This window comes from Prionailurus viverrinus, chromosome B1, assembly GCF_022837055.1.
Source record: "Prionailurus viverrinus isolate Anna chromosome B1, UM_Priviv_1.0, whole genome shotgun sequence".
NCBI classification, from domain to species: domain Eukaryota; kingdom Metazoa; phylum Chordata; class Mammalia; order Carnivora; family Felidae; genus Prionailurus; species Prionailurus viverrinus.
This window is the reverse complement of record NC_062564.1, coordinates 105575825-105601964: the sequence shown is the minus strand read 5'-3', so window position 1 is coordinate 105601964 and position 26140 is coordinate 105575825. Positions and strand designations below refer to the sequence as shown.

At 35.1% G+C, this 26140-nt stretch overlaps 1 protein-coding gene across 1 annotated transcript; it reads left to right on the top strand.

Moving 5' to 3' along the window:
- The first annotated feature begins 34 nt into the window (after positions 1 to 34).
- On the top strand, positions 35 to 26140 carry METTL14 (methyltransferase 14, N6-adenosine-methyltransferase subunit). Its single transcript, XM_047855595.1, has 11 exons — positions 35 to 171; positions 4195 to 4283; positions 5207 to 5294; positions 8064 to 8144; positions 8497 to 8584; positions 12987 to 13077; positions 14267 to 14408; positions 19610 to 19702; positions 21748 to 21864; positions 23041 to 23251; positions 24629 to 26140. The coding sequence occupies exons 1-11, from the start codon at positions 106 to 108 to the stop codon at positions 24931 to 24933; spliced, it is 1371 nt and encodes a 456-aa protein (XP_047711551.1). The 5' UTR covers positions 35 to 105; the 3' UTR covers positions 24934 to 26140.

The following is a 26140-nucleotide window of genomic DNA, read 5'->3' as shown; positions in this document are numbered from 1 at the left end:
GAAGGTCCTGGCGAATCTTGTTCCACAGACTCCGGTGAAAAATTGGGAGGGTACTCATCTGCTAATTGTCAAGTTTTCGGGGCAGTGGGAAACAAGAGTTGAGATATGGACAGCCGCTTGCAGGAGATCCGGGAGCGGCAGAAGTTACGGCGGCAGCTCCTGGCGCAGCAGGTCCGCGGCCCAGGGAGGGATCGCGAATGCGCGTGCGCGGTTCCCGCTTCTCTCCCCTGCCCTCCGCCCCGCTGTCTTTCCCTATCTACTGCGGAACCTGCCTTCCTGGTCCCGCGACCATGATCCTAAGGCCTACCTACCCTTGTTCTCATCTAACGCAGTACCCCGAATATTCTCCATTTTGTGCAGCGATTGTGGTGTTGCTAAACCGAATGCCACTCTTGGTCTTCAGCAACATTATGGAATCGCCTAGTGTCTGGCGCAGGGCTCAATGATGGGGATACAAAGATTTGGTCTTTGTAAATAAATTACCGTAGGTCACGCAAGGAGTGACTTGTTATCCACTAAGTTTCTTTTCACTGTTTACATCGTATTCTGTGTTTTGCCTTTCTTCTTAGCACCTCATTGTTGAGATTGTGGCTTCCTTGTGAAATAGATGCATAGTATTTTCTTTAGGATCATGTCTAAAGACTGCATCGGAAGTAGCCTGAACGTAAATTTTAGATTGTGCATCTTTTGTGTTGCAGTCCACTGTGCTATGTGTATGGTGTCTTCGTCATCACCCACCGATCATGTATGAATTCGTAACTCCTATCAGTTGTAGCAAATCCTTGAAACAGGTAGCATTATCTTCACTTACCGAATAACGAAAGAGAGGCCAGAGAGGTTAAGTAATTTTTGCTTCATGTCACTCATCGCTAGGCCAGAAAATTGACCCCAGGTTTGTCTCTCCAAAGCTTGTTTCACCGCTTCTTGTGTATAAGCTAACACTTGATTAGGAGAGTACACATGCAGAAAATGCAGATGTACACTTCTACTCTAAGAGGCTGTGTTTCCCATTCTGTCATTCATATTAGTAAAAGTGATGGAGGAAATGCTAAGAGGCTGTAATGAGACATCTTAATGTTATTTTTTTTCAGTAATGAGACTTAGTTTTAGTAAATGGAAATCTGAAACCTATACTCTTATGATCCAATGAAAAGGTTTATGGTATAGTGTTTAAAATGTGGGAATTTGGAATCAGTTCTGTTCTGTCCCTCTGGCATGATCTAGGACAAATCCGGTATCTTTTCCAGGCCTTCTTTTTCCCAATTTGTTTTAGCATGTTGTCTTCAAAATGTTTAATAGCTTTGTTACCACGGAAAAAGGTTCTTATTCTTTAGTTTTCAATTCAAACTTCTATTTGAGTCAAAATGCATCCATAAACAATTATTTGAGTGTCTTACTATGTGCCAGGGGATCTAGTAGTCATTGGCAATTCAACTGTGAATAAAAAGTAGTCCCTACCCTAAAAGAGCTTACATAGTGCATAAAATTTAATAATGGGTGCTGTTTATTCTATGTATTCCTTCTATGTATCAAGACTCTGCTAAGCTTTTTATATACATTATCTTCATTCATACAAGTCAGATACTATTTGCATCTTATAGATGCAGAAAACAGAGGTCAAAGAATTTAAGTTGCATGACTAACGGTTTCCTGAATGACCCAGTCAGTAGAGCATGGGACTTTTGATTTTGGGGTTGTAACTTCGAGCCCCATATTGGGTGTGGAGATTACTTAAATATTAAAGAAAAATTAAGTTACATACTGAAGTCCACAAAACTGGTAAGTTTACAAGCTGCAGTTTTAGGCCTTTCTATGTTCTCTCTAGTACACTAGCTGCCTCCTACTCTTCTTGTTGGATAGGAACCATTTCACTTAAGTAAAAATGTCCAATATCATTGACAGACTTCCACTTTACCAGCTAATTTCAGCCTTTCAGTTGTCCTTCTCCATATGAACAATACAGAATGGTTTGTTACTCTCCAGAATGTGATTTGTGCAATAAACACTTTATGATTTTTGTAAAAATTGTCCTCCTAACTTTCTGATTCTGTCCATCCAATATAGCACAGCTCAGGTCAGAACTTTGTAATGAAAGCTATTGTGATCTCTCTCTGGCTTATTAGGCTCTTCCATGGAGCTTATGTTTTCCTTACTGTTAAGTACGTTATTTATGTTACTTGTTACTTGTTAAACATCAACCATTTATGCCTGCTTTTTACTTAGCTGTACCTTTATTTTAAAAAATCATACAAGGGTGCCTGGGTGGCTCAGTTGGTTTAGCATCAGACTCTTGATTTGGCTGAGGTCATGATCCCAGGGTCATAGGATTGAGGCCTGGGTCAGGCTCCATGCTGAGCGTGGAGCCTGCCTAAGATTCACCCTCTCTCTCTCCCTCTCCCTCTCCCTCTGCACCCTGAAATTTAAAAAAAAAAAATTTAAATCCTATATGCTTTTAAATGATACCAAATTTTCCTAATTATTCAAATAATATATTTAGTGCTTCCATAATGGAAAAATCTATGATTTACCTATTCCAGTCATTCCATGATTTTGGGGGGGGGGCATGAGATAACAATTATATATGAACAGAATTTTGACTTAAGGCATTTCTATTGTAATACATTGTATTCTAATGTAGGCTCTAGTAGGAAATCTAGGTTCATTCAAATATTGAGCATCTACTATGAGTCAGGCATTATACAAGGTGCTAAACATACAAATACGAAGAAGACAGAGTTCATCCCTTTAGGGAGCTTACATGTCACTTGGGGAGAAGTAAACAAAAGTAAAGATAAAATAATTGAAGTATAAAAATACTTGGAAGTTGTGATAGACGATGAAACAATATAAATAGGGAATAAACAAAAGTAAAACGTAAAATCATTGAAAGCTGTATTAAGTACTATGATCTGAATAGGAAATAAGATAAAAAGGAGAAAAGTGGAAGCAGGCTATTGTATGTACTCTTTAAGGAGCTAACTTGTACTCATCCAAACAGAGGAGTCAGTCATGGGAAAAAAGTTAACATTTAACTATGGGAAGTAGATGTGTCTTCTAACTAATGAGAATAGGGTTCAGGAAGATTTTATGGAAGAATTAAAATTTCAGCAACAGTTATAATTGGAAGAGATTTAATATTGGAGAAACCTTAGGGAGGTCATGAAGTGGGCAGACTAAAAAGGCAGTGACAATTATTTAAGATCAAGGCTGGGGACTAGAAGCTCAGATATTTTAGTGTGTCTTCTTCCCTTTCCTGAGCTAAAAGGCTATTTAGTGCAGATTTCCTCCTGTCCTTCTTGTACTTAAAAGTATTAAATGGTTCCTCATGGCCTGCAAATTGCATTCTGCACTTGTTGGTTTCGTATTTAGTTATTTACTTATTTAAGGTTTATTTATGTATTTCGAGAGAGAGAGCACAAGTGGGAGAGGGGGAGAGAGAGGGAGAGACAGAATCCCCAAGCAGGCTCTGCACTTTCAGCACAAGCCCAAAGCAGGGCTTGAACCCATGAACTGTGAGATTATGACCTGAGCTCAAGTTGGACGCTTAATCAACTGAACCACTCAGGTGCCCCTGTTGGTTTGGATTTTAAAGTTTTCCATGAACCGATCCTATGTAGCCAGCCTATCTCAACTAGTAATTTGTTGTATTTTGCAAAATTTCCCCAACTGCTAAACATAATTTTCATACCCATTTTTTAGGTATTAAAATTCAGTATTGTGTCTGTAAATCACTATATGAAGACTTGGCTTGAATAAAACTGGATAGATATTTATTACAGCATGGGATAAATAAGGTATAATATGTGAGCTGATGGATGCAAAGTGTTTAACATAGTGCCTACCATCCTATGTATACTATATGTTAGTTGCTTTTTTGTTGTTATTGCTCCTACTACCAAATTATGTTTTATTATTTACTTAAAAAGTAGAGGATTGGCTAAAACTGTCTTAATTTCAAATATAATGAAAGTATAAAATGCTTGCCAACTCTCAGATTTGTTCTTAATTAACATAGTTTTGTTCCAAGGTATTTCCTGTTTTTCCTGCAAGGTAATTAAGACATTTGCTTGCTGAGGTAGTTAGGGTTTTTGGTTGTTTTTTTTTTAAATACTTGATATATTAAATGTTGCTACAAATGTCTGGAAAGGCAATCCAACGCATTATGATCTAATTTTTCATTTTGCCTTTTCTCAGTTGGGAGCTGAAAGTGCTGACAGCATTGGTGCTGTGTTAAATAGCAAAGATGAGCAGAGAGAAATTGCTGAAACAAGAGAAACTTGCAGGTCAGTTGAATAGTTTTTGTTTGGGTTTTTTTAGTGATGTTACTGTTGTGAAAGGCTTATTGTTTTAATAAACAGATAATCCTAGGTATGAAGGTAAGTAAATCATAGATTTTCCATTATGGAAGCATTAATGCTTGTTGTGACAAGCATCAAAATAAAGATTTCAGGGGTGCCTGTGTGGCTCAGTCAGTTAAGCTGATTTCAGCTCAGGTCATGCTCTCACGGTTTGTGAGTTCGAGCCCCACATCAGGCTCTCTGCTGTCAGCACAGAGCCCACTTCAGATCCTCTGTCCCCCTCTCTTGCTCTGCCCCTCACCTGCATGCGTGTGTGCTCTCTCTCTCTCTCTCTCTCAAAAATAAATAAACATTTAAAAAAACAAAAAGTAAAGATTTCAGAAACATGGGTTTTTATTATTCATGAATTAAGAAATACTTATTTTTCTGAATATGTTAAGTTCCCATTCATAAAGTAGTTAGAAAATGGAATGTTAGACTAAGGGTTAGCTTAAAAACCATAAATAAATAATTATAAGTTTCTTATAAAAGAAAACACACTTTACCCTAAAAATGGTATTCATTTGGTAGTTCACAAAGCCCTTCAGAGTTTTTCAGTATTCTAGTTCTTAATTTGAACATCAATTTTGCTTAGGACAAATTATATGATACGTAATATGGAAGTTTATTTTTGCCATACATTCCTTATAAAAGCTTAGTTTCTGATTTGGTTGCTTTCTCATAAAAGTAAAATACAGAATTATCAATCAAAAGTTGTGTGACTTTTTAAATTTATAAACCAGATGGATAGATTCTATTTAATCAGGAAAAATGTACCTTACTCTGTTTTTATAAACTTATTTAATATTAATAGCTGCACTGGTACATCTTTCTATATCTGTGTATGATACTTCAGTTTTAATTTTCAGGGCTTCCTATGATACCTCTGCTCCAAATGCAAAACGGAAGTATCAGGATGAAGGGGAGACAGACGAAGACAAGATGGAAGAATACAAGGCAAGTAGAGAACAGGGAAGTTTTATAGTCAGGAAAAAATAACTCCTTACAATAATAGATTGTTATCCAGGAAAACAAATTTGATTAAAAACTTAATTTTAAACTTTCTAAAACAATCGTCAGTAGCATATGTATACAGGCATACCCCAAAGATATTGCAGATTTGGTTCCGGACCATCACAATGAAGTGAATATCACAATAAAGCAAGTTAAATGAAATTTTTAATCTCCCAGTGCATATAAAACTTAGGTGTATACTATCTTACAGCCTATTAAGTGTGCAATAGCATATGTCTGATAAAACAAGGTATATACCTTAATTTAAAAATACTTTATTGCTAAAAAATGCTAGCCATCATTTCAGCTTTCAGCAAGTCATAATCTTTTTTTGTTGGTGAGGGTCTTGCCTCAATGTTGCTACAGCTTCTACATCAGCACCTGCTGCTTCACCTTACACTTTTATGTTACTGAGACGGCTTCTTTCCTTAAACTTCATGAACCAACCTCTGTTAGCTTCAGACTTTTCTTCTGTAGCTTCCTCACCTCTCAGCCTTCATAGAATTGATGGGAGTGAGGGCCTTGCTCTGGATTAGGCTTTGGTTTAAGGGAATGTTGTGGCTGATTTGATCTTCTGTCCATATTATTATAGCTTTTTCCATATCAGCAATACAACTGTTGCCCTTTCTTACCATTTGTGTGTTCACTTTCTTATCATTTGGGTGTTCACTGGAGTAGCACTTTTTAATTTCCTTCAAAAACATTTCCTTTGCATTCACAACTTAGCTGTTTAGTGCAAGGGACATAGGTTTTGGTCTTTCTCAGATTCTGCATGCCTTTCCTCATTAAGGAAAATTAAGCTAGTAATTTCTAGCTTTTGACTTAAAATGAGAAATGTGCAATTCTTCCTTTTACTTGAATACTTAAAGGATGTTGGAGGGTTATTAGTTGGCCTAGTTTCAGTATTGTGTCTCAGGAAATAGGGAAGCCCAAGGAGAGGGATAGAGGGGAACAGCCAGTTGGTGGAGCAATCAAAACACATTTATTAAGTTCACCATCTTGTATGGACTCGGTTCATGGTGCCCCAAAACAATTACAATAGTAACATCAGAGATCACTGATCACAGATAACCATAACAAATATAGTAATGAAGAAGTTAGAAATATTGTCAGAATTACTAAAATAAGATACAGAGACATGAAATGAGCAGATACTGTCAGAAAAGTGGTGCCAATAGACTTGCTCAAGTCTATTGAGCACGGTTGCCACAAACCTTCAATTTGTAAAAATTGTAATGTCTGAAAAGTACAATAAATTGAAGCACAATAAAATGAGGTATGCCTGTAATCGATTAAATTAAGATCTTTATTTCAGTTTCCTCATTTTAGTGTAAGAGGTGACATATAAAGCGTAAGGCCTAGTAGCCACTGACAGCAATATTCTTTAGTAAGAGTAAGGAAGTGTGTGTATCAGAAATTTTGGATAATTGGATCAGGTTTCAAGTGGCTAGAATATGGTCTTTTTTGAGAGTTGTGTGATTCCATGTTTATTATATTGGGTAGTACAGTTAAAATATTTTGACATCTCATGCGCTAGACAGCAATGTAGAATTGTCTCTGAAAGAGGCTGAAGGAAAAAAACCCAACTTCTAAACCTATAATTGCAATATTTAGTTGAAAAGAAAGTATTATGGGGGCACCTGGGTGGCTCAGTCAGTTGGGGTTCCAGATCTTATTCTCACCTCAGGTTGTGAGTGCAAGTCCTGTGCTGGGCGTGAAGCCTACTTTAGAAAAAGAAAAGAAAAGAGGCCCCTGGTGGCTCAGTCGGTTAAAGCATCAACTTTGGCTCAGGTCATGATCTCATGGTTCTGTGAACTGGAGCCCTACATCAGACTCTGTGTTGGCAGTGTGGAGCCTGCTTGGGATTCTGTCTCTCCCTCTCTCTCTCTCTCTGCATCTCCTGTGCTAGTGCATGTTGCTCTCTTTTTCTGTCTCAAAATAAATAATGTTTTGAAGATATAAAGTATCTTGATATTTTGAAGATATAAAATATAGATATAAAGATATTTTGAAGATATATAAAATATTTTGAAGATATAAAATAATAATATTTTGAAGATTTTAAAGAAAAGTATTATGTTTAAAAAGCCTATCTCCATTTTTTAAAGTTGATTGTTGTACAACTATATTTAATAGTTTCATTCAATCTCATGAATTCATTCAATCTCATGAATACAGTTTTGTGCATTGCATTTTGGTATATGTTAATATGCAACTTAAAATTAGTGATTATTTTACTGTGATCATTTTATTTTATTTACTTACTAAATATTGTGATTGTATAAATATGTATATTTTACCATATACAGTTCCTTATATTTTAACATTTTTGATTTATAAAAAGAGTTTCATATGGTTTTTAATAGAAATAAAATTGCCCCATTGGTGGTCATATCTTTCATGATTTGAACTAAATTCTAATGTTAATAGTATGATATATGAGATAATTCTAGACAATTCAGTCAACAAAATTAGTAGTTATATTGATTTATCAATTTATTGATAAGATGAAAATTTTTACTTATTATAAAAAACTAATTAGATAATGATGAGAATGCAGTCTTCAGTGTGTGACTTTAATGATAATTTGAAAAACTTACTGTATCTCAGGAAAAGAAAATATTTATATTGAGTCTTAATACTCAAGATATCATAAATATATAAAATATTCCTCGTATACATAAAATGTCTACTTAATCTTCCTTTTCCAAGGATGAATTAGAAATGCAGCAGGAAGAAGAGAATTTGCCATATGAAGAAGAGATTTATAAAGATTCTAGTACTTTTCTGAAGGTAAATTTTCAAATCATAGCCCTTCACATTTCATCTCTGCATGAAAAGATTTTAAATGCTTGTTTTCAATATTTTTTCAGTTATTGAAGGATCATTATTTTAAAATAAGAATCATTTAAAATTATTCTTGAAATAGTCTGATATTTGGCTATTTGGGATGAGATAATGCTGTATTAATGTCTGTAGCTACTGAAGAGTAATGCTGTCAGTTATTGTGTTTTCAAATATTACTAAATTTTTTTAATCTATCAATTTCGATTTTGTATGGTCTCATAATAAAAAATAAAGTACAGAGTTAGTGCATCTGCCATTAGAGTAAATGCTCTTAATTTAATTTTGACTTTTTCTTTAGGGAACGCAGAGTTTAAATCCCCATAATGATTACTGCCAACATTTTGTAGACACTGGACATAGACCTCAGAATTTCATCAGGGATGTAGGTATGTTAGATTTGTTGGGAATATGCTATTGCTAACCCTTGATTACATTCATGTGATTTATCCATTTTGTGGATTATTTCTAACAAAATTATTTTTACTGGCTTGGCTTCCCATTTCCAATCTCAGTACTTCTAGTATCCCTCCTTTTCCATCTAGCAGTGTTACTCTCTCTCTTCCCTTCCTTCCCTCCTTCCTCCTACCTTCTTTCCTTCTCCAGTTTGGTTCTGTGACTATACTTGCATTTTTATTTTATCTTCGTTTATTCCCTCTTCATTGCTTTTCCTTTCTTTCTGTAGATCTGATTTTCTCATCTATATTATTTTTTTTTCTTCTCCCTAAAGAATTTCTTTTAACACTTCTTGCAAGTCAGATCTGTTGGCAACAAATTCCCTTAATTTTTGTTTTTCCAAGAAAGTCTATTTTTCTTTTGCTTTTGAAGAATAATTTCACAGAGTATAGAATTCTTAGTTGGTGTTTAATTTCTTTCAACACTTTAAATATTTTACTCCAATCTTTTCTTGCTTGCATGTTTCTGAGAAGTTGGATAATTGTTATCTCTGTTCCTCCATAGGTATGGTGTCTTTTTCCTCCGGTTTCTTTGGGATTTTTTCCTTTATATTTGATTTTCTGTAGTTTGAAAATGATATGCCTTAGGTTTAGGGGTTTTTTTTGGCATTATCCTGCTTGGTGTTCTCTAAGCTTCTTGAATCTGGTTTGATGACATTAATTTGGGAAAATACTATTATTTCAACTATTTCTTCTGTTCCTTTCTTTTTTCTGGTATTTCTGTCATACATCTTACATTTTTGTAGTTGTCCCACAGTCTTTGGATAATCTATTTCGCTTTTTTTTTTTTTTTTTTTTTTTTTTAGGTTTTGTTCTCTTTGCTTTTCAGTTTTTGAGGTGGCTGTTAAGATATCCTCAACCCCAGAGATTCTTCCCTCAGCCCCTGTTCAGTCTACTAATAAGCCCGTCAAATGCATTATCCCTGCATTTACAAAAACAGCTTTATTGAGAGAATTCATAGAACTCACCCATTTAAAGGATATAATTCAATTTTTTTTTTTAGTAAATCGAGTTTGTGCAATCATTACCACAATCTAATTTTCATCTCTCCTAAAGAAATTCAGTACTCATTAGCAGTCGGTTCCCATTCCCTCCCCTACTACTCCCCCCAGCCTTAAGTAACCATTAATTAACTTTCTGTCTCTATCAATTTGCCTATTCTAAACATTTCATATAAATGGAATTAGACAATATGTGGTATCTTGGGACTGGCTTCTTTCACTTGTCACCTTGTTTCTGGGATTGCTGATGTTGTGGCATGTGTCCGTACTTCATTTATTTTTACTGCCAGATAATATTCCATTGTATGTATATACCACATTTTATTCATTAATTTGGATTGTTTGTACTTTTTGGCTGTTATAAACAGTACTGCATGAGTATTCATGTGAAGTTCTTGTGTGAACATACGCTTTCATTTCTCCTAGGTATATACCTAGGAGTGGAATTCTTGGGTCATGTGTTAATTCTGTGTTTAATTTTTGGAGAAACTACACAACTGTTTTTCAAAACAGTTTATAGGGGCGCCTGGGTGGCGCAGTCGGTTAAGCGTCCGACTTCAGCCAGGTCACGATCTTGCGGCCCGTGAGTTCGAGCCCCACGTCGGGCTCTGGGCTGATGGCTCAGAGCCTGGAGCCTGTTTCCGATTCTGTGTCTCCCTCTCTCTCTGCCCCTCCCCTGTTCATGCTCTGTCTCTCTCTGTCCCAAAAATAAATAAATGTTGAAAAAAAAAAATTAAAAAAAAAAAAAGTTTATATTCTTGCCAGTTTCTTCCTGTGCTTGACATTTACTATTATATATCTTCTTGATTATAGCCATCCTAGTGAGTATGAAATGATATTTCATTGTGATTTTGACTTGCATTTTCCTAGCGACTAATGATGTTAGGCATCTTGTCACATGCTTGTTGGCTATTTAAATACCTACTTTGGAGAAATATCCAAACCCTTTGCTTATTTTTTTTTTTTAATGTTTATTATTTTTGAGAGAGAGAGACAGAGAGCAAGCAGGGAAGGGGCAGAGAGAGAGGGAGACACAAAATCGGAAGCAGGCTCCAGGCTCTGAGCTCTCAGCGCAGAGCTCGACACAGGGCTCGAACTCACAGACCGCGAGATCATGACCTGAGCTGTAGTCGGCCGCCCAACCGACTGAGCACCCAGGTGCCCCCCTTTGCTTATTTTTTAATTGGTTATTTGTCTTTTTATTTATTACATTATAAGAGTTCCTCATATATTCTCAGTATAACTCTTTTCTCAGACCTATGGTTTGGAAATATTTTCTCCCATTCTGTGTAGTGTCTTTTCATTTACCTGATGGTATGATTTGCAGCACAAAAAAAAATTTTAATTTTGATGTAATCTGATTTTTGTTGCTTATAGGCAGTGTTACTTTTGAAGTAGAAACTGATTTTAGTGTTTTCATGAGTAAAATTTAGATGCAGCATAAAAAGTCATGATAATGCTAAGTGAAATAAGCCAGTCACAGAACAAATATGCAAGTACTTACAGAGGTACCTAAAATAGTATATGTAATATGATAAATACCTACACTTTCATGAGATACCTACAGAGTCAGATTTCTAGAAGCAGAAAATAGAACAGTGGTTTTCAGAGACTGGAGGAAGGGGAAAATAGGAAGTTGTGAATTGGTGTAAAGTTTCGGTTATACAAGACGAATTAGTTCTAGAGACTTGCTGTATAGCATAGTGCTTATAGTCAACAATGTTATTGACTCTAGTCAATAAAATTTTTAAAATTTGTTAAGGGTAGATCTCATCTTAAGTATTCTTACTACACGCGCACGCACACACGCACCCTCACACACACACACACACACATACACACACCAAGAGGAATACAAGAAAACTTTTAGAGATGATGGATATGTCTGTTATACCTATGAACGTGGTAATTCATAGGTGAATGCATATATCTAAATTCATCACATTGTGTACATTAAATATCTTTGTTTTTTATATATCAATTATACTTTAGGAAAGCTGTTTTTTAAAGACACCTGACTCTACTGTGATTAAAACCTGACTATAATAACATCTTCGAACTTGCTTTATTTGAAATTTGTTTTATAACCACTGATTGAGGAGGCTTTACAAAATCTTTCATTTTTACTCTTTGATGTTAAAGTTATTAATATCTGTACTTTTGGTTTTTAAATTAAGTTGCTTATATGATTTATACTGTTATGAATATGTTTCATGTGGGGGGGAAAAGAAAACCAAATAAGAGCTTTTAGGAATCTTTGATATTCGAGCGCACTTATCCCTACAGTTTTTTAAACAGGCAACATGCTGTTTTACCTAAAATCTTTTCTGAGCTCAAAGATCTAAAATATTTTTGAGGACATGGGAACAGAGACTCTCCCGTTTTTAAGTACTCTTTGCAGTACTTATACATGTTTTTTTTTAAGATCTTAAGCCTGAAAATACATGTGAAGATTTGGTTTATAATATGGAGATGTGAAATCTTTACAGTTATAAATAGTCATAGAGAAAACAATTTGTCTTGGAGGTGAGAGCTGATCGACTACTAGGGATTCATTGTCTTCTTTACTAGATTTGTTCCAGGATTGTGTCCATGAGCCATAGCCAACTAATTTAAGATCATCAGCAGGGTTTCTCTTACCTGTAACTATTCTTTGTTTCTCCTTGTATGTAATCACAAAAAAGAAAAGAAATATTGTCTATGCTTGTAATAACTATTTAAGAAGCTAACTACCAACCTCAATAATCACTAGATTTTTAAGGGAAAAGAATTCTTCTAGCTAAAAAAAAGGGGGAAAAACTTGATAGAAGGCAGTGTTTTTTCTTTTCCTTAGAACAGAATGGTGAAACTTAATGCTATGTATGAGCAGATTTAACTTAAATATGAGAAATTAAATGGTGTATTGATTTGAACTGGGCTTTAGAACATCTGGACCTTTGCCTGCATATGGGATTAGGGTCATTAGATACGAACTGTTTTAAAAATACTCAAAATAGGGGTGCCTGGTTGGCTCAGATCGTGATCTCACTGTTCATGAGTTTGAGCCCACATCAATTAGCTGCTGTCAGCGCAGGATCTGCTTCGGATCCTCTGACCCCCTCTGTCTTTCTGCCCCTTCCCCTCCCCCACTTGTGCTCCCCCTCTCAAAAAATCAACAAACATTTTTAAAAAATCAGTGCAAAAAATACTTAAAATTAATTTTTTTTAAAAGGACAGGAGGCTAAAGTGGTCGTTGTCTATTGTTTTGTTTCTTGAGAGGGCCCGTAACCCTTTGAATTCACTGATATTAACTTAAAGAGTATTAAAATTTAGAATTTACTACTTTTTCTCCTCAGGTTTGGCTGACAGATTTGAAGAATACCCTAAACTGAGGGAGCTCATCAGGCTCAAGGATGAGTTAATAGCTAAATCTAACACTCCTCCTATGTAAGTGTGTTTTCTCAATTGTTTTTTATTCCCAACTCAGCCTTAAAATAGCAGTCTTTTTATCCTGTAACCTTTCTATTTGAAAAAAGTTCAGCACCTATATGGGGTTAACACACTGTGGTTTTCAGTTTGGTAAAATAGATGTGTTTGAAACTCCAGTGCTGAGTACACCAGTAGGTTCTCATTTCTTTTTTTTTTTTTTCCAGTTAATTTCCTGAAAATGTCTTTAAATGTTTTCTTCTTAGAAAAATCATTCGTGTTTGTTGTATTCTTGAGTTTCCTAAAATGTTTTCAAGTGATTTTTTTCTCTCAAAAAGTAATTTATTTATTGAAGGAAGTTTAGAAAACTTAGATGAAGGAAAAGAATAAAAATTAATTATAACTCAGCATTCAGGGATACTATTCATAGCATTTTGGAATATGAAAATTCATGTTAACCTTTGCTAACCAGAACGTTTTTCTCAGAAATGTATAAAAAGTCTTTGAGATTGGAGAATCTGCCTATTTCACATTTAGCTTACTTCGAACAGTTTGCTAAAATGTGTACTGTTAGTGATGAAAAGCCGCAAAGAAGTCTGTGTGTGAAGAAAAATATTAGCAGACTCTAATATTCATCTAATTTAAAAATAGTCTTACATTTAAAGTAGTTTATATTTAAATTACTTTCATACTATGTGGAAATAACTTTTCAGTAATGACTAGTTGTAACATACTAGTTAGCCATAAAAGACCATTAATAGAGAAATAATTTTACTAATAAACAATAAAAGAAAATTACATCCATCTTTAGAAATAGTGTTTCTAAATTTTAAAGCTTACAAATAGTTTTTCTTAAGAAAGAAATAATGTGATATTCCTTAGAGAATTCAGATGATGATGGAATGGGGCTCAGAGACTTACATAGTAGTATAAGTTTTCACTGTAAAAATGAGAGAAGTACATTCTGGATATACATGAGGGAATATGCTCTTGGCTTGTAGTGTGATTATATCCATCTTCTAGGGAAGAGTGTTGGTAGATGGTTTACTGTCTGTACTGAAGAAAGATAGTCCTGCATAAAAAGGTATTCAGTAACTAGTTTGTGATTACTTTGTAAATAGTGTTTAGTAATATTTATGAAATTCCTTTCTTTATTATCTGTAAGGTATTTGAAAAACTCTTAGTCACTTTTTATGCCTTAATCAAATAGGTACTTACAAGCAGATATAGAAGCCTTTGACATCAGAGAACTGACACCTAAATTTGATGTGATTCTTCTGGAACCCCCTTTAGAAGAATATTACAGAGAAACTGGCATCACTGCTAATGAAAAATGCTGGACTTGGGATGATGTATGATGAAACTTTCTACATTGTAATTAATTATTTATTTTTCAAATGAATATATATTATTTGGTGAGAAGATTATAAATATTCTTACATTTTTAGGAATCATAATTGCAGATTTATAGCGTATAATGTGACAGAAGATCCAGGGTACATTAACAAATACTATAATATCTTTGGTCTGATTCTTCTTTTTGGGGCTGAAGTTGAGCAGGCAGTGAGTTAGTAGTCTGTAGAAGACTCACAATTCCAGTCTTAGAGTCCTAGCTAGAAAAGTCTAAAAACTAAATGATTGATAACTCTTTCTGCATTTGCCTAGTTTTAGTAAACATTAGAGTATAATACAGAGATAGATAGATATAAAACGATTTCTACTTTTCAAGCAACTTATAATGGATAAAAAAGATACATAATTTCAGTATAATTGTGATAAAGCTACATTTTCCTAAATAAAATTAAGCAAGCTGATAACTACAGTTAGTTACGTAAAGTCATCTGTATTTACTGATCAGTAACAAAAATAACAAATATTTGTTGAGTACCACTCTGTACTAGGCAATGTGGTAGGTATTGGAGATTCGAAGATGAATAAGACTTGGTACTTGGACCAAAGGAGCACATAGTTAAATGGGATAAATATTGATCTAAACAGATAATTGCATTATTATTTTGTTCGATAACAGAGGATTACATAAGATGATCTGAGACAAACTGACCAAGCCTTGGAGGATGGGTCACATGAACAAAGAGGAAGTGACATGTTAACAATATAAATAGACTAGTTGGAATTGGCCAGATGAAGAAAGGGATGGGCTAGTGATTCCAAGTGAAAGGAACAACAAGAGCAGAAGGGATGGTGGGAAAGAATATCTGGTTTGTAGGTTGATGTTGTTAGAACACAAGCTGGAACTCTTCTTGAGATGATGTCTTCTTAGAAGCTTAGACTTTTTTCCTGAAGACATTAAGTTGTCTTTGAAGGGCTTTAAACAGCTTAAAGTGTCATATTAGTGTGTGGAGAATGGACTAGAGGAAAAGTCTGGAAAAGAGAGAGCAGTTAAAAGACTGTTGCAGTAGCCCAGTTAGGAGATGAAGGGACCTTGAATTAGAGTGATGGTAGTAAGAATAGAAAGGTGATAAATTTAGTAATGTTTTGTAGATACTTGGGTGAGATCTAGTGATTGGACTGAGGGGGAAAGTTAAGGATGATGCAGAGGTTTGAGTCTTGGGATAAGTGAGTTGAGTTTTCACCAGCTGAGAAAGAGTGGATTTAAGAGTTGGATTAGAGGGGCACCTTGTGGCTCAGTCTGTTAAGCGTCCGACTCTGGACTTGAGCTCAGGTCACAGTTTGTGAGTTCAAGTCCCGCATGGGGCTCTGCTGACATTGTGGAGCCTGCTTGGGATTCTCTCTCTCTGCCCCTCCCTGCTTATGTTCTCTCTCTCTCTCTCTCTCTCTCTCTCTCTCTCTCTCTCTCTCAAAATAAATAACACTTAAAAAAGCTGGATTAAAGGGATTAGATCATATTGAATATGTTGATTTTGACGTGTATGTGAGACATCCGTGTGGAGTCATGATAGGAATATGTAATTCAAAGGACAGACAGATCTGGTCTCAAAATACAGATTTAGAAGATTAGCACATAAAACCCATGAGAATGGATGAATTTGTCCAGAGATAGTGTCTCAATTAAGATAAAATGTGGATTAACAGTAAAGCCTCAGGAAACTTACATTTAAGAGGCACATGTAAAAGAAGATCAAAAGAATGGGTCAGAAATGAATAAGGAGAACCAAGAATATGAATGTCCTAGGGGCCAAGGGAATAGGGAATTTCAAGGAGAGAGTAGGCAAGAGTGTTAAGCACAGAAGGGAAGTAGGGAAAGGAAAGGACTGACACTGTAAAGCTGCTGTTTCATAGGAAACCATGCTGAATCCTTGCATGTCCTCTTCTGAGTTAATGATAGTTACTATTATTAATATTATTTAATCTTCAAGATACACCTCCAGTTTTTCCTCCTGGTAGCTTTTCCTTTTATCTTTCTTTGATCCCACTGACATTTTTATTTGTATTTTTATGGCTCTTACCACTTTGAAAAAATCTCATCCTCTGATGATGAATGTAATTTGTGCTTATTGTTGAAATTCAGAAAGTTATACAGTATATTATATTCCCAAGACTTAAGGTAAAAGACATACTGCTCTTGATGCTTATTGCTGAGAAGTTTTCCAGATAGGTTGCACAAATTTACATTCCTTCCAGCAGTGTTTAAGAAATACCTATTTAACCATTTCCTCATCAAAATTGATTAATACATAAAAACAATCTTTGTGAGTTTAGTCAGAAAAAAAAAAATTGAAAAAAATAAATCTTTATGTCTTTGATTAGTATAGTTGATCCTTGAACAAAGTGGGTTTGAACTGCATGATTCCATATTTGTGTGGATTATTTACAGTGGTGTAAATGTATTTTCCTTATGATTTTCTAAGTTACATTTTATTTTTTCTAGCTTACTTTAAGTATAGAGTATACAACACATATAACATACAAAATATGTGTTAATTGACTCTTTATGTCATCAGTAAGGCTTCCAGTCAACAGTAGGTTATTAGTCGTTAAGTTTTGGGGAGTCAGAAGTTACCCTTGCATTTTCTATGGGCGGTAGGGGTTGGTGCGACCAGCCCTTATGTTATTCAGGGGTCAGCTGTAATTAGGTTGAACTTTTTTCTCTGGCCAGTCTCTGAGGTTTGGTCACTGAAGGCACAGGAGCTTCACTTATATGTGACAGAACAGACCAATAGGATTTCTGAAATAAAGGAATTCCATTTTATATGCATATTCTTGATTTCAGTCTAATTTCACTGAACAACTCGGGCTAGCATATTGAAAAGTCTTGTCTGGCCCTAGGCCCTAAGTTCTTAACTTTTATATGATAATATCCTAAAGAAAGTACCAATAGTTAAAATAATAAATAGAATATAAAGAGTATGAATAAGAAAAGTGTTTGGATTTCACAAGGTATTCTCTTTCACATTAGAGAGTCAGTAGTGATCAATGGATTTTGGTAAAGGATATTAAAATACCAGCTTTTTAAAATACCAGCACTTAGCATTTAGAACTGCAGTGTTGAGAGAGTAATTTGCTTGATGCTCTTCACTGTTGTGTGTCATCACTTATTTTAGCTCTTTCATGTATAAATATGTAGGAATATGTGTATGTGTGTATTACATATTTACTTATTCATATTCCTATGAGAATATTAGATGAGAGATTTCAAGATTTTAAAAGAAGTATAAAACTCAGTAGGTTAATACATATTGTAACTTATTTACATTATTATTGCCAAATAATGTTTTTCTATTTAGATTAAGTTAGAGATGATATGGTTATAACTCAAATGGATGTTACTAAAGTTAAAATTTTTGGAATAAATGAAACATAAATATCTGCTTGAACCATGGTCTGTCTCTGAAATGTGGCAGAAAGCTAGAAGAAAAAGAATGTCATAAAATGATTGGTTTTATAGTCTTTTATATGAGTATGTATTATCCCCAAATTTACAGAATTATTGAGGAACTTTTTTTTTTTTTCAACGTTTATTTATTTTTGGGACAGAGAGAGACAGAGCATGAACGGGGGAGGGGCAGAGAGAGAGGGAGACACAGAATCGGAAACAGGCTCCAGCCTCTGAGCCATCAGCCCAGAGCCCGACACGGGGCTCGAACTCACGGACCGCAAGATCGTGACCTGGCTGAAGTCAGACGCTTAACCGACTGCGCCACCCAGGCGCCCCGCGGAACTTTTTTTTTTAATGTGAATACTCAGCACATACAAGGCAAATAAAATTATAGACTGTAATTTTTTTCTTAGTTTTTTATTTAAATTCCCGTTAGTTAACATACAGTGTAATATTAGTTTCAGGAGTAGAATTTAGTGATTCATCACTCATACACAACACCCAGTGAGTGTCACTAGTGCCCTGCTTACTGCCCATTTCCCATTTAGCCCATTCCACCATCCACCCCTCCTCCAGCGACCCTCAGTTTGTTCTCTGTAGTTGAGTCTGTTTTATGGTTTTCTTCTCTCCTTTTTCCCCCTATGTTCATCTGTTTTGCTTCTTAAATTCCACACGAGTGAAATCATATGGTAATTGTCTTTCACTATTTCACTTAGCATAATACACTGTAGCTCCATCCACATCGTTGCAAATGGCAAAATTTCATTCTTTTTGATTGCTGGGTAATATTCCATTCTGAATATATATCCCATCTTCTTTATCCATTCATCAGTTTATGGACATTTGGGCTCTTTTCATAGTTTAGTTGTCAATAATGCTGCTATAAACATTGGGGTGCATGTATCCCTTTAAATCAGTATTTTTGTATCTTTTAGGTAAATACATAGTAGTGTAATTGCTGGATCCTAGGGTAGTTCTATTTTTAACATTTTGAGGAACCTCCATACTGTTTTCCAGAGTGGCTGCACCAGTTTACATTCCCACCAACAGTGTAGGAGGGTTCCCCTTTCTCTACCTTCTCACCAACACCTGTTGTTTCCTGTGTTGTTAATTTTAGCCATTCTGACACGTGTGATGTGATATCTCATTGTAGTTTTGATTTGTATTTCCCTGATGATGAGTGATGTTGAGCATCTTTTCATGTGTCTGTTAGTGATCTGTAGATCTTCTTTGGAAAAATTGGGCTATATTTTTTTTTTTTTTGGCATTTTAGAACTAAAATGGTCGTTATAATAAAATGTGCATATTGATTTATTTTTATCTAGAATTTCTGTAGATGCTGGAAACTAAATATTCCCCAAACATTTACTATATTTCATTTTAATTTTGCCCCTAACTTTGGGATAATTTAAACTAACCTCTTTTTTTCAGTTTATTTTTCTGTAAATCATAAAGTATTGCACTCAAATTACATCTTACAAAAGTCCATAATTCTATAAATATGGTTCCCTGTAACCTCTTTCTGTATAAAGTCAAGTGTATGTATATGTGTGTGTATGTGTGTGTGTTTTCTTAATATAGAATAAGAAAACAGTAGAATAAGCTCTAAGGATAAAATTTATTTTCTAATGAAAATTAGTACATCTAAAAATAGATCTACTGAAAGTCTTGATAAATCTCAGGGGTTATTCTTTTGGATTTAGAATGACTGGGAAACAAAATACTTTCATGCAATATTGTTTTGGTTTCCTACAGATTATGAAGTTAGAAATTGATGAGATTGCAGCTCCACGATCATTTATTTTTCTCTGGTGTGGTTCTGGGGAGGGATTGGACCTTGGAAGAGTGGTAAGATCATTTTTTTAAAGTGGATTTTTAGTCATAAGAAAAAATATTAAAAGTTGGAAGATAGATGTTATTTTGTCCTTTGTTTCTTGAATAGTTGCTAAAATACTCAGAAGGAAAAAAATGTGATTAGAAAAGAATGTACAAAAGGCAGTAGTACCCTTTGGTTAGCTAGCATTAGGGTTCAAGAAGTGAAAATATGATTTATTACAACTTCAGGAGAACAGTTTAGGCATTTGATACTGCAACTCAAAAACAAGCTGCTTAGTGTCATTTACTGCTCATTATGAATAGCTAAAAAGTATTCTGAATAACATTAACTCCTGAATTCCAAATAGAAGCCAAATCAAATTGGAAAAATAACAGAGCATCCGGAACACATAGTTTGAATAATTGAGTAAGAGTGACAAGGAAGTTACATAACACCTCTTTTTTAAGCGCCCTATGTTTACTTTATTTCAGAACTCTTTTTTATTGCAATATTTTGAATTTCTAAATGGAAACAAAATAGCGTATGCTTTTTTACCTAAGAATAATGGGAGCATTGTGGCTAAGTATTAGAAGGCTTCATTCAGTTTTGGTCTCAGTTCTGCTGTCCAGCAGTAAAACTTTGGGTAAAGAGATATTTACACTTGTGGGTTTCAGTTTCCTCACTTGTTAATAGATGATACCTTCCATTTTTAGGACATATTACTTGTTATACAGCAGACGATCTCATTTAATGTTGGCAGTTTTAGGAAGTGTCCATTTGACAGGTGAAGAATTTAAGTAGGATTATATTGAGATAAATTTGTTCTAAAATCCTGAAATTTTACAGTTACTTTGTATTTATAAAATAGCAAGTTTGAGACTATTGAAAAATATTATTGCTTGTGTCATTTATTAACTCCCAAGGTAAGACTATAACTATTCTGATTGGGAATAGTTACTTTTTGCTGACGCCTTTCCAAGATGTTCTGGAAAAGCTAAGAAAATAGAAACATACTATATGTTTTTACAGATATGTTGGTATTTACCCTTTGTAGCTCTAATGCCTGGCTTGGGGCTTGCCTTCTGCCTCCCAAATTAGTTTGAAAATGATTAGGAGGTTTTATCGTTTTATTTATGCAGCAGTCTGTCATATTGGTAAAAGCAGATTTGGGCCAAAAACGATTACAAAAATAATTCAGCATAAGAAATCCTGATGAGCTTTTGTTAATCGATCAGGGCACGAAGATATAGACCCTTGTGATGTATAAGGAATTTCCAATGCAAAACAGATAAATGTCAACAGGAACAGATACTGATCTTGATTTTTAGATTTTAAAAGAAAAATCCAGGTTTTCATTTTGAGGTGTTTCTCATGATAAGAGTTTACACAATAAGAGCATTCCTGACATGAACAATACCAACATTATCGTCCTGCACTATTTGCTTATTTCCCCCTACTTTACCCTTAAATCAGTGAGGGGGTAAGGACATATCTTGTTTTTATTCCCACCAGCTAGTCAGCACCTATATATTGTAGTAGCCCTCAGTATTAGCAAGTAATAAGGTACGTAATTTTAAGTATTTGAGTTTTTTGAAGTTGTATTAAGTGTATAAAAATAACATAAGACTCATTTGAAAACAAGCTATCAATTAGAATATGTTCAATAGTTTTTAGCTTTGTCAGGATAGGAAATTGAGGTGCTAGGAATCAAATCATGTTGAATTATTTTATGATTAAAGAGGGACTGAGTGTTTTATGATTTAAAACCCACTTTCTGTTGATGACAATGGAAGGTAGTATTAAAGGATTGGAGTACTATGTAATCCTTTCTATGTTTTGATACTTAACTATATAGATTATATTAATATCTGAAAGGTGTTTATGCTTTCTATATAATGGCCATATATTTAAAGACTTTAGTATTTCCTTTTTTCTATTTCTGCACTAAAAATTGCTGTAACATCTTGGATTTAGTGTCTCAAACCTCTAGGAAGTTTTTTTAATACTGGTTCGTTATTTTAAGTACTGTTTATTTCTTTTAGTTAAGGATTTCTTTTTTTAATTCTTTCATTTCTAGTGTTTACGCAAATGGGGTTACAGAAGATGTGAAGATATTTGTTGGATTAAAACCAATAAAAACAATCCTGGAAAGACTAAGACTTTAGATCCAAAGGCTGTCTTCCAGAGAACAAAGGTATTGCCTTTACTGTTTTGTTTTCTTTATTTTCATTATTTTTCCTCAAGCTTTTCCAAATGACTGTATACTGTTTAATTTTGGTAGAAAGATTATTTTCTTAGATTTGCACAAATGGCATTGAACAGTATAGAATTACATCAAGTTTAATTTTTAAATTCACTATGTTTTGTTTACTGTGTTTTATTCACTATGTTAAATTCAACCTTCACTGTGCGGGAGAGGGTAGTATATATTTTTGTATGTCCTAAACTGCTGTTAATTCTAAATCACTTTATGTATGGGCTTTTGGTACCTCTGAGCCCCACCAGACTTTTTCCTTTTCCCTGAGCCCACAAAAAAGAGGCAGTAGCAAGACTCATAGCTGGCTGCCTTGGAAGCCTATTTTTCTCCTTCCCTTTTTCCTATATAAGAACCCTGAGAACCTACACAAGAACCCTTGAGAACCTCTGCTCTATACAACTTCCCTGTTACTATCAGGCTTTAAAAGTTTGTCCCCCAGTCTTTCACTCTTTAGGGAGCCATTTGTGGGAGTCTTTCATATTAAGTGTTTCTTAAACTGGAAAATTCAAAATTCTTTTGAAAATTCTTTGAAGGGAGCCTAAGCTACTCTTGCCATGGTTCATGGAGTCAAGTGAGAGATTAATTTAACCCATACTCCTGCCAGTCAGATTAAATAGAGAAGGTCAAAAAACAAATGAAAAAAAAAAAAAACTGTTTAATTACTCAACATAAGAAAATGTGAAAATCAGAAGTCTGTATCCATGTTAAAAGGCTCTTCTCCATATAAAAAGGCATCTTGTATATAGTTTTGATCTTGGATTATTTGAGGCCCAGTATAACATCCTTTTAAGATTCCAAGGTCAAGTGCCATGTTTCCATAACTGGTAGAAACAAGTTATTATCTAGTATTGCAGAAAGAAAGACTCCATGGTCATTGATGCAATTCTAAAATGTGATGGCCCCAAGTTTAACACTGTTGTCTCTAGCTTCCCTGGCAATCTTCCCACATCCAGAGATCCAGGCTTTCCTATAGTGTTTTTGCCCATAGAACTATATCCCAAAGATTTGAAGAAATGAAGTCTATTTTAGAATTGGGGACATCAGAAATGTAAAATGTTACGAAATATGACTGTTGATGAAGAGATTAATTGGCCTGCTCTTATTGTTTTTTAGGAACACTGCCTTATGGGGATCAAAGGAACTGTTAAGCGTAGCACAGATGGGGACTTCATCCATGCTAATGTTGACATTGACTTGATTATCACAGAAGAACCTGAAATTGGCAATATAGAAAAGCCTGTAGAAATTTTTCATATTATTGAACATTTTTGTCTTGGTAGAAGACGCCTTCATCTATTTGGAAGAGATAGTACAATTCGACCAGGTAGGACCTCAGAAAAACTCAAAAAAATCTTTTTGGTCCCTTGGGATATAGGTGTCAAGAAATGGTACAGAGTGCTCTGTAATATAAAATTCTTACGATGTATTTGATTCCTCTTGCTGTACTTCACATATGCCGAGTTCGTTCTTGTCTCTTCATGGTCCTCTCCTTTCAAATACCTGACACCTTTTCTCACACCTCTGTCTAAACTGGCCACCTTCCTGCTCCATTCCCCTCCTTCCACTCCTGTCTTTCCCCTTACTCTGTTTTCTTTTTCTTCATAGCACTTACCATTAGGTGAATTACACATTCATTTGGGCTTATGTTTATAATCAGTTTCTCCAACATGCAGTCTCATAGAAGGCAAAGATTGTCTTCCTCACTTCTTTATACCCAACATTCAGATTATTCAGTAAATAATATGATGAAGAAATGTATAAATGAATGAATCATCCTGAAGAAAATAACCATATATTTAATAACCATATATTTAAAGGTCTGTGAAATACAGACCTTTGTTTTATTAGTAACTAAAATACCTGGCTTGTTTGCTTACATGTGTAGTGGTGGTGTCTTTTCAAAATTTTAACTTTTAATAGTGTTTTTTTAATATTTATTTATTATTGAGAGACAGAGAAACACAGAGCATGAGCAGGGGAGGGGTAGAGAGAGGGGGAGACATAGAATCCGAAGCAGGCTCCAGGCTCTGAGCTGTCAGCACAGAGCCCGACGTGGGGCTCGAACTCACAGACTGCGAGATCATGACCTGAGCCGAAGTTGGTGACCTAGCCAACTGAGCCACCCAGGCGCCCCCAAAATTTTAACTTTTTGTGAAATCAGTGTAATGTGAATTTACTATTTTGAAAAAAAGAAAAAAAGAAAAAGACTTATGTTTGAGGGTGGAGGTAGAGATGGAAAAATGGGAATGAATAGGAGCAACATGGAGGTTAGTGGTTGAATTTCTAGCACCTATCATCTGGGGTAATATTGTTGAGAGTAGAGGCAAAAGTTGGCTCCAGGATTTTAACCAGAAAACAATGGTATCATTTCCCCAATTAGGAAGGTGAATAAAGTTTATTACATTTTCACTGAGCCCAAACTCAGTGTAGTGTGTAATTTTTTTCTAAGTGCTACTCTCACAGAATGTGAAACAAGGATGGAGATGAGGAAGATAAGTTATAGTCATGCAGGTGAAATAAAAGATATATACCTATGAAGTCTGTATGACCATTATTAAATACCATGTTTTCTATAAAAAAGATGAATATGAGGTGATAGGGGCATCTTTAAAAATGCATTAGAGATTTGAAATAGCTCCTAAGGGACCAGTAAGAAAGAACTGGAAACAAAAAAGATAATCTTTCTTTCCCCCTATTTCAGGCTGGCTTACAGTTGGACCGACTCTTACAAATAGCAACTATAATGCAGAAACATATGCATCCTACTTTAGTGCTCCTAATTCCTACTTGACTGGATGTACAGAAGAAATTGAGAGACTTCGACCAAAATCACCTCCTCCCAAGTCTAAATCTGATCGGGGAGGTGGAGCTCCCAGGGGTGGAGGAAGGGGTGGAACTTCTGCTGGCCGTGGTCGAGAAAGAAACCGATCTAACTTCCGAGGAGAAAGAGGTGGCTTTCGCGGGGGCCGCGGAGGAGCACACAGAGGTGGCTTTCCACCTCGGTAACTTCGTTAAGACACTGGTCTATTAATACCCCTCCACCTTCTTTACTGTAGTTTGAGTTCTCATTGGGAGACTTAGTGTAGTACTCACTTCCACCTGGCACTCTGCTATAGTTTCTCTAAGCTGCAGGAACACCTTAGCCAATCTCCCGTGCAGTTGTCACACACACTGTTGTGTGTCACACACACTGTTGTCCAGGATCATCATCATCCTGCCTTTGGTCGTGTGCATGTAACTGAACAATGCAACACATACCTTCCTTTCAGAGACCAGTTTATTCTGATAGATTCCAAGTAATTACAAAAGCTTTTGCTTTTTAGAAGTAGTTTAAGTGAACAGTGAAAAAGAGCCATCTGTAGTATCACACCAGTGCCAAGACAGATGATAGTAGCCATCCTGCCATTGCTGTCACAGCAAATGGAAAGCTCTTTGGGAGCTTTGATGGAATGGATTTGGGACAGATGGTTAACTTCTGTCAGGGTTTTAACATTTTCTTGATGAAACAATAAAAAGAAACTTTTTTTTTCTTAAGAATCTTGAACTCATACGATTTGACTGCTACTCAGACATTGAGAGACTCTGAACAAAATCACCTCCTCCCAAATCTAAATCTGCTGGGGGAGGTTGATGCGCCCAGCGGTGGGCAGAGGGAAAGGTAGAATTGAGTAGGCAGACAAAAAAAAGAAAAAGCTCATTATAATTTCAGTTGCATTGCTACAGATGGCTGTTAATCACACTTCTTAAGCAAAGAAGGACAAATCTCCAGGTGTTAGAACTTTGGTGTAGACTTGAACTTGGATTGACCTTGAAAGCAGCTTCATATCCCTTAGCAGAATAAAGAAAATGGAGGCAACAACAGAGAGACCTGGTTATCAGGTGTTTTGGGGAATAAAGTAATTGGTGATGAGGAAATAACATCTTTAAAATTGTTATGGAGAAAACTTAATATAAAAACTAATTACAGAAAACCCTTAAGACACCTTAGAAAATGGAACTGTAGTTGCCTTTTATTAAAACCATATGGTGTGTTGTTTTTAAGAGACTGGTTTTGCAGATCAGTTGGTTGTATACAACTATGCTGTCATTTCTCTTTCTGTACTGTAACTCATGTTTTAAATGAATTTGATGAATGAAATAATACCATTATTCTTGAAAAATATATTTTTTATTCTGTGTATAATTTTTCTAATGAAACTTTAAACCTTTGAAA